Source organism: Ptychodera flava, chromosome 16 (genome assembly GCF_041260155.1).
Source record: "Ptychodera flava strain L36383 chromosome 16, AS_Pfla_20210202, whole genome shotgun sequence".
In the NCBI taxonomy this organism is placed as follows: domain Eukaryota; kingdom Metazoa; phylum Hemichordata; class Enteropneusta; family Ptychoderidae; genus Ptychodera; species Ptychodera flava.
In genome coordinates this window covers 18,382,216-18,397,282 of record NC_091943.1, presented here as the reverse complement: position 1 = coordinate 18,397,282, position 15,067 = coordinate 18,382,216, and the positions used below count along the sequence as shown (strand labels likewise).

At 39.3% G+C, this 15,067-nt stretch overlaps 1 protein-coding gene across 1 annotated transcript in view; it reads right to left on the bottom strand.

Moving 5' to 3' along the window:
- Nucleotides 1–3,893, bottom strand: part of LOC139115011 (3-oxoacyl-[acyl-carrier-protein] reductase FabG-like) — a 38,506-nt gene extending 34,613 nt beyond the window's left edge. Inside the window, exon 1 of the mRNA XM_070676920.1 lies at nucleotides 3,750–3,893. Coding sequence (XP_070533021.1) covers nucleotides 3,750–3,893 — 144 coding nt within the window. The remainder of the gene's footprint in view (nucleotides 1–3,749) is intronic.
- Between the last annotated feature and the right edge of the window lie 11,174 nt (nucleotides 3,894–15,067).

Sequence of the window (15,067 nt, the reverse complement as noted above, 5' to 3'; positions counted from 1 at the left end):
CCGGAAGTGGCACACCGGGGAGCTCACTCCTAACTCGGACTCTACGTACCTCGCGGCGTCGAAGGCTAGTGACGATGACAAAGATGTGCGACACTTTTTCTCTTTCTGGCCTTTGTGTCGTGAGTCGGGTTCGTACAGGGCTTTACACAGTGGTAAAGTGGTAGCCGGCCTGAGTAATACTACACTGCTTAGAGGCCCCGTAAGGGTTTCTGACTTAATGGTACCTGCCATGCCGGCGAAGTTCTGCTGGGGTTAACGGCCCAACCCAGGCCAATAAAACACTGGGAGTCGTGTATTACAGCTCTCTGCCATTCGGCTTATATTCTTTAATGGTTAAATACAGCATTCAACAGGAACTACAGCAACAGCTTACTGGAACTAAAGCAACAGCTTTACTGCTAAACTCTCTGCTCTCTAAACTCTCTGCTTTAATTACTTTACTCAGGATCGTACGTAGCTCCACTCAGCAGGGAGACAGCAACGGAGTACGGAGAACTGGAATTTTCAAACTAATATTAAGAGCCACTGTGTATTTTCTAATAAACTCATTTTCACGCCTACGACATTTTAGTGCCTGATGTACAAGGCAGTGGTATTTTTTTACGAATTTTCATTAGTTCTACGCGTGAATTTTTTGATCGAAAAATTGATGCTTTGTAAAGTTTGGTCAAACATCAAATGTATTCACTTTTCCCCGGACGTTTTTTGATGAAAGTCATATGGTCAACCCGGTCAATGTAGTATCATTCGACTCTTATTGTCAAACTGTCATCCGACCCCTATCGACCCCTAGTGTTTTCACGTAATGGGGGCTTTCTTTTTGCCTACTTTTAGTGATTTTCTAAAATGTGGACGCCTAATGTAAACATAGCCAGGCCGTCAGGCCTGCAGTTGAGGACCGGGGCAGCAGGTCACCTCGACCCCTGTCCGTTTCGACCCAAGTAATTCACACCCTCTTGTCGTTGTTTGTGGTCAAATCAATCCCGGTGCCTTAGTCACTTCGACGTCAGTCAGTTTTCATGTTACATGTACCTGACAACGTTTTACTGAGTACATTATGCAACTTGTTTCTGTGAGAAAAACTGCTGGCTTCGCTACAACAATCCACGGGGTAGCTGTGATATCGCAGCGGTACTTGTTGCGTGTCGAACGCGCTCGGGTCATTGGTTTGGGGTCATCGCCACAGTCCCTGTGGCGATGACCCCAATGACTCGATCGCGTTCGCCACGAGTACCGCTGCGATATCACAGCTATCCACGGGGCTGTGAACACTCTGATACTTGTGGGAGGCCTGGGGTACCCCGGCCCCATCGTCATTTACTGACTTGGGAACGTGTCTCACTGAAGTACGGATGGATAAAGCATGTCATTTACTGATTTTTGGAAATAAAGCATTCGTCATTATCGCAATTGCTTGCCATATGCGGCAAGATTGGATGAGCGAGGCCGGTCCGCTCGCCTTGGTGTATTGACGCCAAATGAGCCTATTTCCGGTTTAGGCGTTGGGCTTACAGCAATGCATTATAGGATATCTTCCAGGGCGGCGTGGATCAGTGTGTGTGTGTGTGTGTGTGCGAGTAGATATACGCATGCGTATTTCGTTCCCCCTCATGTAAACTTTTCAGAGCAGGTGTGTGTGTGTGTGTGTGTGTGTGCGAGTAGATATACGCATGCGTATTTCGTTCCCCCTCATGTAAACTTTTCCGAGTAGCAGTGTGTGTGTGTGTGCGAGTGGATATACGCATGCGTACTTCGTTCCCCTCATGTAAACTTTTCGATCCTGTATGTGTGTATATGTATGTATGTATATATGTATGTATGTATGTATGTATGTATGTATGTATGTATGTATGTATGTATGTATGTATGTATGTATGTATGTACATGAGTGTGTGGGTTTGTGTGTATGTGCGTGCGTGCGTGCATGAGTGCATATGGGCTATGTATGTATGTATGTATGTATGTATGTATGTATGTATGTATGTATGTATGTATGTATGATGTATGTATGTATGTATGTATGTATGTATGTATGTATGTATGTATGTATGTATGTATGTATGTATGTATGCACGTACGTATGTATGTATGCACGTACGTATGCACGTATGTATGTATATGTCTGTCTTCATAGGTCTTGTGTGAATTGGTTCACATATATGTATGTTTTTTCACTCATATATGTATTTACTTATGTCTGTATTGATTTATTTATACTTATGCTATAGTAGTTTTTTATTGATAAATGCATGCAAATACACCCTTTTCGTATGAATATGTTCTTCTAATGTGTAAAATAATTAATTTACATTTGGCGCCTGGTAGGGAACGAAGTACGCATGCGTATATCCACTCGCACACACACACACACAAGAAACACAACACACACACTGCTACTCTCTCTGAGATACACACACTGACGCGACGATCTACAGGCCCGGAAGTGCCACACCGGGGAGCTCACTCCCTACTCGGACTCTGCGTACCTCGCGGCGTCGAAGGCCAGTGACGATGACAAAGATGTGCGACACTTTGTCTCTTTCTGGCCTTTGTGTCGTGAGTCGGGTTCGTACAGGGCTTTACACAGTTGTAGCCGGCCTGAGTAATACTACACTGCTTAGAGGCCCCGTAAGGGTTTCTGACTTAATGGTACCTGCCGGCGAAGTTCTACTGGGGTTAACGGCCCAACCCAGGCCAATAAAACACTGGGAGTCGTGTATTACAGCTCTCTGCCATTCGGCTTATATTCTTTAATGGTTAAATACAGCATTCAACAGGAACTACGGCAACAGCTTACTGGAACTAAAGCAACAGCTTTACTGCTAAACTCTCTGCTCTCTAAACTCTCTGCTATACTCAGATTCAGATCCTCAGATCTCAGATTTCAGATCCTATAACTTCAGATGCAGATTCGAATTTACAAGCCTTTTACAATACCCGTATTAATAGTATGATTGCAATATTAAATTTAATAATTTGAATATGACATGTACAAAGCAGTTATGAAAAAAAACCAAGTCTACGTAAACGTTTTCGCTCAACAAGTTTCAACGAACACGGGTCTACAATTACAGATTAGCTAACTTGCTTCTTCCTACCCCTGAATTCTGATTTATCCCGGGGTCACTGGCCTTCAACATGGATTAGTGATATTCCCTCGCCATCAATATTACGAACGATGGTAAAATACGGACTGTCGATAGCCAGCATTTACATGATCGTCGCGGTCTTGATCGTTCGATCGCGCGCGGGTGTGTTTATCTCTATGAGGGAACGTTCACGTGATGACATAACAAGTGGAATCATTGCGCACCCTGTCTTCGACGGATGACGTTCTGATTCTGAGATCGAAGTTTTTAAGTTCAAGATTCAAAATAGAAATAAAATAATTTCTAAAGCCTTTTCAAATGTAAATTATATTTTATTTATCAGTATATTTCATTAAACTTTGAAAATTGTGAAATTTTAATTATGAATCTGCATCTGAAGTTATAGGATCTGAGGTCTGAGATCTGAGGATCTGAATCTGAGGATCTGAGGATCTGAATCTGAGGATCTGAAAAGTCAACTCTACCTCAATGAAACATATGTCTGCTAAAATTTAAAAGTCATTCTACTCAGTATCAAATACTTTCACCACAGAAAGTATCAAAGTTAACCGTAATACAAAAACAAAACTCAAACACACAAAAGTCTTAAATGTCCACTAAATACGGTCCAATAAAAGTTCAAACAATCACTTCTTGTACTTCAGTCACTCTTTCTAGCAGGTCCAGAGTCAGCTGCAGTAGACTCTCTTTCGGGGAAGTGAATCTACTACCGGCAACTGAGGCCGCCTCAGGCATTTCTGTATCGCCATTACATGTCCTCGGATCGGGGCCACTCGTCTCCATGGAGATCAGCTTATACTCTCGTCTCTGCTCTGCACTGCCAAACGCTGCTTTGTCCTCAGAGTGGATATACGCATGCGTATTTCGTTCCCCCTCAGGTAAACTTTTCAGAGCAGTGTGTGTGTGTGTGTGTGTGTGCGAGTAGATATACGCATGCGTATTTCGTTCCCCTCATGTAAACTTTTCGATCCTGTATGTGTGTATATGTATGTAAGTATATATGTATGTATGTATGTATGTATGTATGTATGTATGTATGTATGTATGTATGTATGTAGGTATGTAGGTATGTATGTATATGAGTGTGTGGGTGTGTGTGTATGTGCGTGCGTGCATGAGTGCATATGGGCTTGTGTATGTATGTATGTATGTATGTATGTATGTATGTATGTATGTATGTATGTATGTATGTATGTATGTATGTATGTATGTATGTATGTATGTATGTATGTATGTATGTATGTATGTATGTATGTATGTATGTATGTATGTGCGTGCGTGCGTGAGTGCATGTATGTATGTATGAATGTATGTATGTATATATGTATGTATGTATGTATGTATGTATGTATGTAGGTATGTATGTATGTATTTATGTATGTATGTGCGTGCGTGAGTGCATGTATGTATGTATGTATGTATGTATGTATGTATGTATGTATGTATGTATGTATATGTATGTATGTATGTATGTATGTATGTATGTATGTATGTATGTATGCACGTACGTTTGTATGTATGTATGCACGTACGTATGCACGTATGTATGTATGTGTCTGTCTTCATATGTCTTGTGTGAATTGGTTCACATATATGTATGTTTTTTCACTCATATATGTATTTACTTATGTCTGTATTGATTTATTTATACTTATGCTATAGTAGTTTTTTATTGATAAATGCATGCAAATACACCCTTTTCGTATGAATATGTTCTTCTAATGTGTAAAATAATTATTTTACATTTGGCGCCTGGTACCTCACTCCTTCAGTTGCCGCTCGAAGTTAAATTATGACCAGTGTTACGTCACAAAATTTAATTTGTTTTTCGATCGTTCGATCTAAATTGATACACACTTGCACATGGGGGACTGGGTTGTGATATACGTGCTATATGGGTATGGATGTATAAGTGTGCATTCTGTGTGTATTTAGGTTAGGGTAAGGGCAGTTCGACAAATACCTGTGCACATACTATTTTATGAGTACAATCATATTTTTTATATTCGGTGCAAGCTATCTATTGCGGGTTTACTTGCGTCGCAATTTCTCGATGATAGCATGTGTGAAGTTAATGAAACACACAAACACATACACTAACCTACATATACATAAATGGCACAGCCAGATACTGTGGATAAGGTATTGCCCTCAGTATGACCTCCGTGCCCTAGACTTTACGAACAGCCATTACAGGGTCTAAAGTGCATGCAAATCCGACGCGAATGCACACCCATTTTGTGCCGAAGATGTACGACCTAGATAATAATTAAGGCAGCCACTACGCAGATCGTAAGGCTTTGACAGTATGAGACCACAATCATTGCATAATGCTACAGTGGTTGGTGGGTTTTGGTTTGCAGGAGCTACCATCCGTTCCATGGATGAAACTAGAATGAGTACACAGGAAGAACTCGACGCAAATACTCACCCTACCACAGCGAACGCCTCCTAAACCTCTGACAGTCATTCTACACTTCCCAATTATGCCTATTTTGCAAAGAGTGGACATCGCAAAGATCTTTCAAATATTCGCAAGGTTTCTCTGTACGTTCCTGCAGACGAAATCACTTAAACGATTAGGTTTCGAGTTTTTGACAGTCACTTATGAAACCCGGATAATACATTTGCATATGTTTATTATAGTTGTCTTTTGAATAGCAAGAGCGCCCCCACTTGACTCCTGCAAGAACCGTTGATGTGTTGTTTTTGTTTCCGACAATTAGCTATTTCTAATCAAAACGATGAAATTTGTGCCACAAAACTACATCTCTTACTTTAAAAGCCGAAAATGATACTTCGTTTTAGTTAACAGTGAAACTCAAAAAGGCAAGTCAATAAAACACCAAATTAAAATTTTCAGCGTTACTGCTGCACTGTACAGTTTACCGCATGTTGATGACCGTTTTGCAGGAGCACTTATTCATGTGTAAAGAAAAAATGTCAGCTCCCATCACGATGCTCCATTTTTTTTACACCTTTGACTATATTCTTTGGTCCAATTTTACCTACTGTAATTATTTATGAGTTTTCCAACCTCTTGCCCACTAGCTTTCAATACTTTCACATTTACCGGTACTACTGCCATGACTGCATCATTCTAGTGACGTCATCTTTAAGTACGGCTTAGTGAAGATATCTTTAAAATCCATGGTTAGTCAAATGCCATGCCCTTTCACATATCCGATTGATCGAGCTATATTATCGTCTATTAACTTCCACGTTTGAATAACACGAGGATTTAAACGCCCTAAAAAAATTCGTTAAATATGCAAATAAGCTTATAATCCCTTAGTCATATCCATGAAACATTTCTAATTATAAATTTACAGATCCGTACAGTATGGTAAATTGCAAAGTTACATCAAACTTCATTTAGTGCTGCTTGTCAATATATATATTGCATGTCATCCTTAACCATTAGATAAGCATATATATATATATATATATATATATATATATATATATATATATATATATATATATATATATATATATATATATATATATATATATATAGTATATATAGTGAATGTCATCCTATACCATTAGTTATTTAAAGTTGTCTCAATCGTGCAAGCTACACCTACAACTTGTTTCTCGATTCTGGACAATCACCAAATTATCGGCCTGATAGTTTTCAAGTTATCAGCTCCACAAATTTGTTTGCGGACGGAAAGGAAATGAGGACAGAGGTAAGAACGGACTGACTCAGAGTGACGACATTGGCCCCTAAGTATGTCTTCGGCACATTGGGGTTGAGAAAGGTATTTAGCTTCCTTCTGGTTGGCCAAAGATTATACAGAATTAAATCTCCGAGGTTTTATGAAAGTGGCAAATATCAATTGACTTTATCGGTATATATTCGTATGTAAATACACTGAAAGTAACAGATTTTTTTTATAATTACTTCGGATTTATATGAAGCATACTTTCATGCTACATTAGAGTTCACTTTCCGTTGTGGTAGTGACAAATCTATGTGAAACTCTGACTTTAAGCCCGTCTGTTTTCAACAGAAAAGAAAGTTCTGGGTTTGTTAGAGTTCTAATGTACGAATTATGCTGCCTTTATCCGCTGCGACTCACCATGATGATTATCAAAAAAATTATGAACATATAAATATATTGATCTAAGGCTACACTATGTCTTGTTATGAGATTCGCTTCATGCCAATACTGTGACCATAAAGGCCTTAGGTCGTCACAATTATCTTTCCGGGAAAGAAAGATAAATCTGCGGCTCTGTTGAAATATGTTGGCGGTCAAATTTGTATTCCAATAGCTTTTGTAAGAATCTTATCCGTGCAGAGGTGCTCTTTAGACATGCTAATTACAGTGCCACCATCATGTAGGTCTCATGCTTATAGGTGAATTTGTCAACCACTGCAAACTCGTTGTGGTTTATACTATGCCACCATGGTCTTCTGCTGCAGAGTTTGTCCCAGGTTTCGTAAGATATTCATTAAGCAACTGAATTGTATTCTTCAAATCTGACATGTGTTTGACTTTGTGTGCTTATCCACTGCAAGTTGACTGGTCTTGGGTCATTATTGCAATGCTTACTCACTTGCCAATCTTTAACTTTCACAAAATTCTGGTAGCGGTCTGAAATATTTTTGAGTGTGTGTGATCTCCCTAAAAGTGAACTTACAAGTGATCAATGCCTTGAACTTGAAGTGCGCTATTTTTTTATTTTCATGAAGTACAATGTATGTATGTATGTATGTATGTATGTATGTATGTATGTATGTATGTATGTATGTATGTATGTATGTATGTATGTATGTATGTATGTATGTATGTATGTATGTATGTATGTATGTATGTATGTATGTATGTATGTATGTATGTATAAGCAGACCGTTTCCCGTCTTGCACGAGAGTTCACCATTAATGTAGTTTCTCGAACTCTCAGCAGTTGCTCATAAATCATAGCAACATCTTGGAATACCTACAACAGTTCGAATGCTTCCCCTGACGTAGGCTCATTAGCATCAATCATGTAAGCCAACATCGCCCTATGAGACTGGCGGACGTATGAAACCCAGAAGAGCTCTCTCGGTAGCCTAGACGAAGACATGTTTGACCACAATATACAACAAAAGCTTTACTTTAATATCCTTCGTTACAATTTCTGTTCTAAATCGGTAAAGAGCCGTGTCTCGTAGACCCAGAAAGAGCTTCAAATTCTAAAATCGCTTTGTTCAAGTTTTCTGTCAATAAACGCTGGCAACATGTTTTAGAATTACTCGGTTTTTGTATTTCCCGCGAATCAATTATTGCCACTGCTTGGAAACTAGGCTAATCTACAGTTTTGTTGTATTTGCTGTCCGGCTCGAATTTCTCATTAAGCACTGCAACCGGCATCAATGAGTGTGTTCGTGCCAGTAATCTCGTCCGCTGAAGGCGAACACAGGAAACCCACGAGTTCACCGATCTGAAAGACAGGAACGAAAAGATTGAATAAAACTAAACTATTCCCCGTAATTGCAATAAATTTGTGGTTAATAACATGAAGTACATGTATATACACCTCTTATTTCCATAAAGGCCAGTCATAAAAGCCAGTTACACTGAATTGTGTCAGTCCTCATGAATTTCAAAATGTACAACACTCTGTATTTGAGTGACTTTGTGATCAAGCAGCCAAGCAGCCGATAACAATTATAGTGCTGCTGTTTTCTCTAAGATATGTACATACAATTTGTACAAGACTAACTGTAAATATCACTAAATTAGGCGAACTCTCAGACACTATATAAGTATTGAACTTGAAATCTGTAAGAATAGTAATATAGAGAAAACAAAAATTTTAAATTCAAATTACAAAATTAATGACTACATAAATATTTGCATATGCACATTTCATTTAAACCAAACTGAATGGGAACATCCCTTTAAACATACAAGTCAAATTTCACTGCTGCTTGACAAACAGTTTACGAGAAGATTTTGCTTGTCGTTGACAGCGGCGTTAAAAAGAATGCTTTCTCCAATATTTCATGAGGGTCGAATTCTACCCTCAGAAATTGCGACCGTACTTACATGTTCCGGCTCTATAAATTTACCAGACGGATTCAATTTTGGTAAAAGTTGTTTCTGCAAGATAAGACATTGAAGCATTGAAGCATTGTAGCATTGTAGCATTGAAGATGTATAAGTTATGGGACGGCTACCTCAGTCTTCGCGACAAAAGGACAACTTCAGAAATGCCTCATCTTGTCCGTACTGGCGTGACGAATAACGTGAAACAACGCAAATAATGAAGTAAAGAACACCAAATATTGTAAATAGATTTTTCTCTATTTATCAATTAACTTAAGGTAGAATGCGCCCCGGACTCTCAAACTTTTGCAATTCTTCTCTAATATACCACTTGTGATTTTTTTTTAATTTTACATATAGGTAAACCTTGGGTTATTTGTTTCTCTATTACCAAAATGTGCACGGCGACCCCTGAGTTTTATTCTTGATTTTGAAAGAGAATGGTAAGTTTGACCAAAAGTTTAAGTTTTTTACTTTCGAGGCGCAAACTACCTTAATACAACTCATTAAAGAATTTGGGAAAAGGTTGCCATTGTCATTAACACGATTGGAACTTTTTTGGGATAATTGGATGGTGAAGTAATGTTGATTTAATCTACAAATGTAATCTCATCTGCTTTCCTTTTTAAGTTACACATTTGTTTTTTTGAGTAATTTGTAATATTGCAACAATCAGCTATACGGCACCTAACACTTTTGAGAAATTCGAAAAATATGAAAATCCAATTATCCCAAATTAGTTACAATCGTGTTCATTGATACTGTATTTCAGTGTTGTGTTTTCCTTGCTAGCTCTAAGTGCAACTCGGACTATAAAACAATGATACAAGATACAAATACACAAATTTATATGTAATTGTGATGTTAACTTTCCTAAGAGTTAAAGTATGACATTCGGACACCTAGTACCACCATTTAACAGCGGTTCAAGACAACCCGTGTGTTATTCTATTTGTTTCTGGGATCTGGTTAATTATTTACCTTCAGAAATACTGAATTCTATAGTCAATTATTCCATCTATTTAAGATTATATTTTCAAAATAATGTTATGTCATTTTGTCGTATTTATTAAGTTATTTGTATGTGTTTTGAATTACATTTTAAAAGGAATGTATGGCTAAAATCGAATACACTGATAGTACCATAGGGGGTAGCCTATGTGTCCGTCCCCAGGGGTGGGTAGGTGTTTTGTTGTGTTGCTAATAAAGGTTTATTCTACAAAACTTTGGTGTTTTGATCTTGCACTGCCCTTGACAACAGAAGGTTCTGTTATACCTTGCTGGTACGTCCGTTGTTGACTTTGTCAAACTGGTGACAGCATCCACAGATTAGTAATTTACCCTTGCTTACTTTGGCAAATTAGGCACTCCAACTCATCAGATAATAGACTAAATTACCACCTTGCTTTCTTTGGCGAATTAGGCAATCAAACTGGTCAGAATAGATGCAGCATGCTGATAAAACGTTAACACAAGATTGTCAAGGGCAGTGCAAGACCAAAACACCAAAGTTTGGTAGAATAAACCTTTATTAGCAATACAACAAAACACCTATTAGCAACACAACAAAACACCTACCCACCCCTGGGGACGGACACATAGGCTACCCCCTATGATAGTACCTTGGGATGGACCCCAGTCTATTGCCGCTAATATGCAGCTTCATGTATAAGCTTATTAGCTCCTCTGTGAACCAAACAAGCCCCCTAAAAACTAACTGATAAAATAGTATCGCCGTATTCAGCCACTCACGCTAAAATTAAGTCTATGTTTATGCAATAATGTACCCCTCCCGGACGATAGAAGACGAAAGGAAACTTTGCACAGCATAATGTACGAGCTTAAGTCGAGTAAATCATGGAGTTCAAAGTTTACTTGAGTCCAGTATGGGCCGGGGGTACATTATTGCTATGATTTTATAGTTTTAGCGATACCAGGGAGTTGCAGATGTAGAAAACATCTTGGGCCGCACTGAATAATCGGATACATCATCAATAATAATCCGAGGAGATGACGTCACAAAATTCACTGGTATTTACAAAGCTGTAATATAATATGTGATTTAAGCACACAAGTTCTCATCACTGGGCATTGTCGAAAAGTTAGTTAGAATTTGAATTTGGCAATTCCCGACGTTTTGTTAGGATCCTTGTAGGTAAGCATAAGATGGAACATATAAGTCGGTAACCGATACACTTATGTTGCTTAACAGATGGAATTTTAGACACAGTGAGAGTGAAAATCGTTGTTATCATGTGAGTTAATAAGTAAAGACGCAAATATTGGGCATTTAAATCAGGGTCTATAGCGAAATAACAATCCCCCGAACAGATTCTTCCACAAGATCACTTTAACCTCTGAAAGTTTGACTGAACGCTCAACTCTATCAATCAGCAAAACAATGGCTTAAATCATTGCAGTTCAGTATGGTTGATTATTCATAGGGTTTGGATGTAGGTAAAGTTAGGGAATTATTCTGCAATTATTGTCTTTAGGGAGAACTTTGTAGTTTGCCGCGCCAGTACGGGTGGTGAAATGCCTTGGCTGAAATTGTTGCGGAGGTATAATGCTATTTTAAACTAATTATTAATTCTATAAAACATAAAATGGGTGCTGTTGCCGGGCAAAAATTGTCAACACATTTTATTGAGTCTTGGTTTTGGAATTGCAAGGGAAATGCAAACCGTAGGAAACAATGTTACCTTTCTTTCTGTTTTCAAACTAAGAACCCTTGATATTGGATCCCGGCAATGGAATTGAATCTCGACTCTATCTTCAATTTGGATTCAAATCGACTGTTTAAAAAGAACCTTGTTCTTGACAGATATTTATGTGTTATGAGTATTGATATATTTAGAATGGTACGTTATAAACTTAGAGTATCAAATCGTGATCTACGAATAGAAAGTGATCGATTTGGCAACTTATATACCGAGGGAAGATAGATTATGCCAGCTATGTTAGGTTCAAAACATGTTTCATTTCTGCTCGGTAGTCATGTTTACGCAGATTTGAGAAAAAGGTTTCTTTCGTCATATTACTATGAAATATCAACTGACTCTGAAGAAACTCATGGATCTGATAAGCGCGACATATCCCGATACGACGTTGTAACTTATCAAAGTGTATATATTGACAGCTTTAGACGAACAGAGAATTTAATGTGAATAGAATGTATCAGAAATAATTACGATCGATTATGTTTATTTTATAATGTTTTTCGGGGCGGTGGCCTATACGACTAAATAAACTATATATATATATATATGTGGCGCTTAAGTCGGGCATCCGTGTGGGGCGGGCGTAAACTAGGGCCCTCACGCCTCCCGCGGGAAGAGCGGACACAGACACACACACGCCGAGAGAATTCGTTTGGTGCGCTCAACCGCCGAAGCGGCCACGGTGTCTTTATTTCCCTATGTCAAAGATAGATCAAGTCCATGTGAGTTGCCGTGTCAAAGTCTACAAGTTTTAAACTTCAAAAATAACTACTCAATCCTAATAAATCTTGTCGATAAACACAATAAAAGTTGACTCTAGATCTCAAGTAACACTTTGATGCATGTTTTGATGACGGATGGCTAGGTTATAAGCTGATAAATAAATGTTTAAAGAGAGAGCGCTTACCTATGTCAAAGATAGATCAAGTCCATGTGAGTTGCCGTGTCAAAGGTCAAACTCGGGGACTTTCCCTTACATGTCTGACACAAGAGGGCGTTTATGACAGTTCCCATTGAGTGTAATGTATAGAGTTTTCATATGACTGAAACTATGAAAATGCATGCTTAAACAAATGAATAAAAGAAATTCTAACCATAAATTTATTCAATGCAAGTAACACCTGGCCACATACTCCGCCAGTTTATGGAACGATGTCCCTATCGTTCAACCATAACACCTAAAGCTATTTAATGATTTTTAAGTTACTTGACCGACACAACAGTCAGTTTGACTTGTTTTCCATGAAATCTGATCGTGTCCTCATGAAATGACACAATAAAGTCATGCAATAGTACATCAACCTATCAGGTTGGCGTCTCACTCTGACAGGATATCGCTGAGCTGTCTCCTCCTGTACAGTTTCTTCTCCTGTAGACTGGTCACACAACGTTGCCTCGTTTCCTGCAACAGAGCTCTGTGCTACACTCAACTCTCCATCTACATAGGTGTCTGAACATGACTGCATCTGTGCTAAGTTTGACTCTGGTGAAGTATTCACTACACTTTGATCAGACTGTGATGCTTCATGCTGAGTCTCACTACTGCACTGAAGGGTGTACTCTCCTTCTCCTGGCAGTGTTGTTGAAATGCAATCTTCTGCTTCTGCCTTTTCCATCGTTTCATTTTGTGCCGGATCTACTACGTTGTCCTGCACTGCTTCAGCGAAGTGTCCTGCACCACACTGCATTTGATTTTCTGGTTTTGTCTCCATCGCTACTAATGGTACAGTTTCAGCAACTGTGATCTCACCGTGGTATCCTCCCATATTGTCTACTGCTGGACCAAGGTGGGCTCTGTCATCTATTGGCTGTATCTCATTCAATGGTGTGTAATTAAGTATGTGTGTCTGAATGAGTTCATCATCATCTGAACGATCAGAACCATAGTCTTCTACAACTTCATCTGCCGTTTTGCATGATCTGTCCCAATGTCTCTCTTTCCTGTCAATCTTTCCTTCTAAACGGTCTGGATTGGGTGTCAAGAACATGCAAGGCTTTAGCATGTTTCTATGCAAAACACGCTGTTTTTCGGTCTCCTCTGACTGAATTACGTAGACTGGAATATCTGGTTTTTTACTGATGACTACATAAGGGACAGGTTCCCACTTGTTGTTCAGTTTATGCCTTCCAAGAACTGGGCGCTTATCTTGAACAAGAACTCTGTCTCCTGGCTGTAGAACATCTTCCTTCGCTTTCTTGTCATATGTGTGTTTCTGTTTCTCTCTTGACACATCTGCTCTTTTTGTGGCTTCCTCATAAGCGATCTGGAGTCTGTCACGCAGACCTGAAATGTACTCTGAATACTCGACTTCCTCTTCTTGGTCGCCCAGATTGACTCCAAAAGCAAGGTCCAATGGCATACGTGGATGACGCATGAACATGAGGTAGAATGGGGATGTCCCTGTCGACTCATGCCTGGTACAGTTATATGCATGTGTCATGGCACTCACATACTCCTTCCAGTTGACTTTCTGAGATGGATCCAGGGTTCCCAACATGTCCAGCAGCGTCTTGTTAAATCTCTCAGTCATGCCATTGCCCTGAGCATGGTAGCTTGTAGTACGGCTTTTAGTTGTACCTGCAAGTCTGCATAACTCCTTAATAATTTGGCTCTCGAAATTCCGACCCTGGTCCGCATGGATCCTAGTAGGGAAACCATAGTGGGAAATGAACTCTTTCCACAAAATCTTAGCCACAGTGGTTGCCTTCTGGTCTTTTGTGGGATATGCTTGTGCGTACCTCGTAAAATGGTCCGTCACCACTAGTATATTGTCCACACCACCCTTCGAAGGCTCTAATGTGAGGTAGTCAATGCAGATCAGCTCAAGTGGTTTTGTTGTGCGAATGCTGACCAATGGTACACGTGTTGCAGTCGGTGGCGACTTTCTCAGAACACATTGCTTGCATGTCTCACACCAGGACCTAACGTAACTCTGCATTCTCGGCCAGTAGAAGCGTGCGCATACTAAATCCAGAGTCCTATCAAATCCAAGATGTCCATTGTTGTTATGCAGGGCTTGCAGAGCATCATCAATCAATCTCTGTGGGAGCACTAATTGCTTTGTCTCCATCTTTTGCTCATCCAAGTAACACCTGTACAACAATCCATCTCTTATCTGCAGTCTATCCCACTGTTTCAGCAATAGGTTGGTGGTTTTGCATTCAAGAGCTCTCTCCCGTCGACTTGGCC